The following is a 4675-nucleotide window of genomic DNA, read 5'->3' as shown; positions in this document are numbered from 1 at the left end:
TTTAGTAAAAAAAAAAAAATTTGCCCATAGTGAAGGAATTTCTGGATCTGCCACTGAGGATCAACCACGAAAACTCAGCAAAGCAAAGGTATCAAGGATTGAAAAAAAACAAAGTTAAGTTTTTCTCATGAAATTGTATACAAATCACATGTATCAACTAGGTAATTTTTTCTAAAGTTTATTTGCAATTGAATATGTGGTGATTCAGTTAGTACATTAAACAATCATATCATAATATCTAATTTGTTAAATGGTTGTAAACATATTTATTTATAAAAATCCGTGAAATCGCGAATTTTTTACTAGTATATATTATGGAGTACTTAACTTTAGTTTTTGCTGTCCCTGCAAATAAGACTTCTACAACTTTTGTCCTTACAAATCAGAAGTTCAACTCTACAATGGGTCCGTTCCATTGTTTCCAACCAGTTCTGTCCTACAAAAACCAAACAAAAAAGATATAAGTAAAAATCAATCAACCGAGCTCATGGCTGAGTGGTACCAAGCCTCTGGACTGTGGGTCCACATTCTCTCATCGTGATTGATGCGGGTTCGATTCCGGGGGGAGGTTTACCGCATATTATGTATACACAGTCAACCTTAGGGTCTGTGGTCCCTACGATTTGCTACTGGCAGGTGTATGTGCATGATAAAATCGATCCGGTTCACGTAAGTGCGAAGATTCGAGAGCGGGTTCCTTCTAGCGTGTGTGGAGAGTGTAACCAACTAACCGGCCGTTAAAAAAAAAAGTAAAAATCAATCAAGTGAAAGTAATAGTTTAAAAATTGAGAGTGAGTATTTCTGCTTCAAACCTTAAATTTCATAGAAGTTGATGCATGTGGAAACGCATCTTTAAATATCTTTAGTTCTTTGTCATAGTAAAACATGCGAGCAAGTCTTATTTTTACTTTCCGTATTACAGGTGCTTGAGTCACGACCAGCTTCAAAATATTTATCTCAATAGCTAAGTTTTTGAAATTTATCATCTCGAACTTATCAAGATGATCCAACTTGAAGTTCGAGCGCTCTTGGAGATCCAAAAAATTCATAGCAACTGATGGAGAATCATCGAGTTGTTCATTCTATAATATACGAAGTATATCACGTAAAAAGCCCATGTCAAAACTTTATTTATATATATATATATATATATATATATATATATATATATATATATATATATATATATATATATATATATATATATGGGCAGGATCAATGGGGAAGTAATCAATCGGGGGGAAGCGGGGGGAAACAAAATTTTTTTTTTTCGTTTTTTTTTCCGACATCAAGATCACACGAAAATATGAACATTTAGAAGAGACACTTCGTGATGAATGTTATTATTTAGGCGGGAAAACGATTGACAAAAATAACATTCAAGATAATATTGTTCGTGAAGAATATGAACGTTTTTTTTTTCAAGTAAAATTTAGCCCGATTTAGAGTTTAGGGTTTAGGGTTTGGTGTTTTGGATTTATTCCATAAACCCAAAACACCAAACCCTAAACCCTAAACCCTAAACCCTAAACTCTAAACCGTTCGTGTTAAAAAACTCAATCTAAATCCTAAATCTAAACCCTAAATTTCTAAACCCTAATATCTAAACCCTATAAACCCTAATATCTAAACCATAATATCTAAACTCCAATAGCTAAAACATCAACATACGCTTGAAAATACGATAATTGTTATATATTACTTCTTCGAGCGTTTTCCCGCCAAAATAAAAACATTTATCACAAAGTGTCTCTACTAAATGTTCATATTTTCATCCCATTTATAATGTTCGTGAACAAAGTTTTTTCAAAAAATGAAAAAAAAAAAGTTTTTGCTTCCCCGCTTCCCCCCGATTGGTTACTTCTCTCTTGATCCTACCACTATATATATATATATATATATATATATATATATATATATATATATATATATATATATATATATATATATATATATATATATATATAGTGGACCAATCCATGGATAAGCACTAAATGGGGCACAAACTGGATAAGTAAAATTTCAAATTTTTTTTTTTTTTTAAAAACGATCCTTTAATATGCAAATAGAAGAAAACGAAAAAATTTTAAAAAGTTTTTGAACAAAATCGTTCGAAAATCGATGATGAATGGTAAACATCGATGAAGAATGGTAAAAATTGATGATGAATGGTAAAATTAACCATTCATCTGGTTAATTTATCATTCATTTTTGTTCGCGATGAATGATAAAATTAATCAATGCTAAAAAAAAGCAGATGAATGGTTAATTTAACCATTCATCTGTTTATGATGAATGATAAAAAAATAGATGAATGGTTAATTTAACCATTCATCTGGTTTTTTTTAGCATTGATTAATTTTATCATTAATCGTAAACAAGATGAATGATAAATTAACCCGATGAATGGTTAATTTTACCATTCATCATCGATTTTTGAAAGATTTTGAACTTTTTTTTATGAAAAAAATTGATTAGAGGTGCATTTTAATGCAGATTTATGAATGTAAAAAAAATTCAAAAAAAAAAAAATTTTATTTTGCTTATCCGGTTTATACTCCTTTTAAGCTTATCCATGGATCGTGCCCATATATATATATATATATATATATATATATATATATATATATATATATATATATATATATATATATATATATATATATATATATATATATATATTCATTTATGAAATTATATATTCACCTTCAGAAATAAGTCGGTTAAATTTGGAGAGCTCTTAATCAAACAAAAACAACATAAAAGTTCTTCTTTCTCCATAAAAGACACACCCAAATAGAGATGCTTGAGATTGACTATTGAAATTGGGAGCTTCGGCGGCATATCAAGTGTAGCAAAGTGCTTTATTTCGCATGATATCAAAAACAATAATTAAGCTTATATATCTATAATAGAAGAGATAAACATCGTAAATAGCCTAATTATCAATTCTCGTAAGAAGTCTCAAGTTGAAATTTCAAAAGCGGCCGGTCACATGATTTGACTGCGTCCGTTTGATTAATTATATTGAACATCTCAAAGTTTACCGTTAATATAAATATACATATATAATATATTATATTATATTATAACTTACTATCATTTACAAGAGCCAATAACACTATCGTATTGGCTATACTCACTATTCACTCCTAAAAAAATTATTTTCACTTATCAGTTTGAGATATTACCTCCATGTAATACTTTAGAATTTCCAACTTCCAAAGTAAAGGTGAAGATTTAAACAAGTCAACAAATGATAACTTATCTCTTTGTGCAACACCACTATTTTCCGGATCTTCATCTTCTTTAATACCAAACTGCATAGATCAAGGTACATTAAGGTCCCAAACATTCTAATAATTAATTCGATTGAGTTTCATAATGTATCAACCGTACCAATTCTAATTCCTCTAGCAGTGGACTGTTGGTGAGGATACGTTTAAGTGAGTGATCTTAACATTGCAGTAAAATCTTAGACACCTTAAGGTACTAAATGAATAGAACGTTAAAGGAGGCTCAAAAACACACTCTTTGAGGAAGAGAGTTTCTAATTTTTGAAAAGAAAAAAACGAGTCAGGTAGCTTGTAGTATTTATCAGAATAATTTGCTAACAAAAAACGCCGCAGAGCATTATTTCTTGAAAGATAAAGAATTATTTGGTCGATCTCAAAAGACATATCTAGGTCAACAATCCAATTGAACCGCATAAACGGGCTCTCGTGTAGTAGCAGAACGTGGAAGATAGCATTAGTAAGTCTAATCTTGTCGAGTTCAAGATTCTTTGGCTCATTTATCATATCGCAACCCTTTATATAAAAAGTATGAGTGCTCGTCCATTTATACCTCCATGTTCTTGACAAGATGCTCGTCCTCAATACGTCTCTAATTGGCATAAGAGTTAATATATTGATAATTATGTCTTGAGGAAGGGTGCTAATTCTATCTAAATTTGAGCATTCGACTCTCTTTTCTTTCTCGAAGTGTGATGTCATGCAAGGCTGCAATGTAAAAGGTAGTACAATATGAATTATGATTTACTGTATTAGTTGAAATGGGTTGTGACAAATATATAAACTTACCAGTGACGTAATATAAGAACTTGGAGTAGCAACGGTGTCAAGGACAAATCTTGGAGTAGTAACGGTGTCCAGGACATTGTTTCTCGGAATATTGTCTTCAATAGTATTCTGACATTAAAATATTTTTTTGTGATTTTAAATTCAGTACTTTAAAACAAATAATAATATATAAAGTAAAATCTTTTGTTAGAATAAAATCTTATATCTTACAACACGTCGATTGAACTTATTTAAACAAGAAACTGCCTATGAATTATCATCACTTTTGTGAAAATTTAGTGAATAAAATAACCCTAGAAGCTTTAAATTTTTTTAGCTAAGAGATCAATAATTATTAAAATTGGAACATTCACTGGAAAATGAAGGACCCTAAACCAAATACAATGAAATAAACGCGGAGGGCTTGATAAGAGTAAACCTTGGCTACGAGATGGTGTAAGCTGCTTCCGAGAAAACTCTACATTTTTATTTAGAAGTTGGCTTTGAATCGGTTACCTACAAGATTGAAATTATCGAGACGAGGGATTGAGATTCAAGTTAATGGGTGTGCGAATTGTAATGGATTCGTAGAATCTGTTGACCATTTGTTTTTT

The 4675-nt window shown here is 30.5% G+C and overlaps 1 protein-coding gene across 1 annotated transcript; it reads right to left on the bottom strand.

The window, feature by feature from the left end:
- Positions 1 to 202: 202 nt before the first annotated feature.
- On the bottom strand, positions 203 to 2859 carry LOC139897163 (uncharacterized). Its single transcript, XM_071879821.1, has 3 exons — positions 2707 to 2859; positions 813 to 1082; positions 203 to 436 (listed from the first exon to the last, which is right to left on the bottom strand). Exons 1-3 carry the CDS (start codon positions 2842 to 2844, stop codon positions 383 to 385), a joined length of 462 nt encoding a protein of 153 aa, XP_071735922.1. The 5' UTR covers positions 2845 to 2859; the 3' UTR covers positions 203 to 382.
- Positions 2860 to 4675: the final 1816 nt, after the last annotated feature.

This window comes from Rutidosis leptorrhynchoides, chromosome 3, assembly GCF_046630445.1.
Source record: "Rutidosis leptorrhynchoides isolate AG116_Rl617_1_P2 chromosome 3, CSIRO_AGI_Rlap_v1, whole genome shotgun sequence".
NCBI classification, from domain to species: Eukaryota; Viridiplantae; Streptophyta; class Magnoliopsida; order Asterales; family Asteraceae; genus Rutidosis; species Rutidosis leptorrhynchoides.
This window is presented reverse-complemented; position numbering and strand designations above follow the sequence as displayed.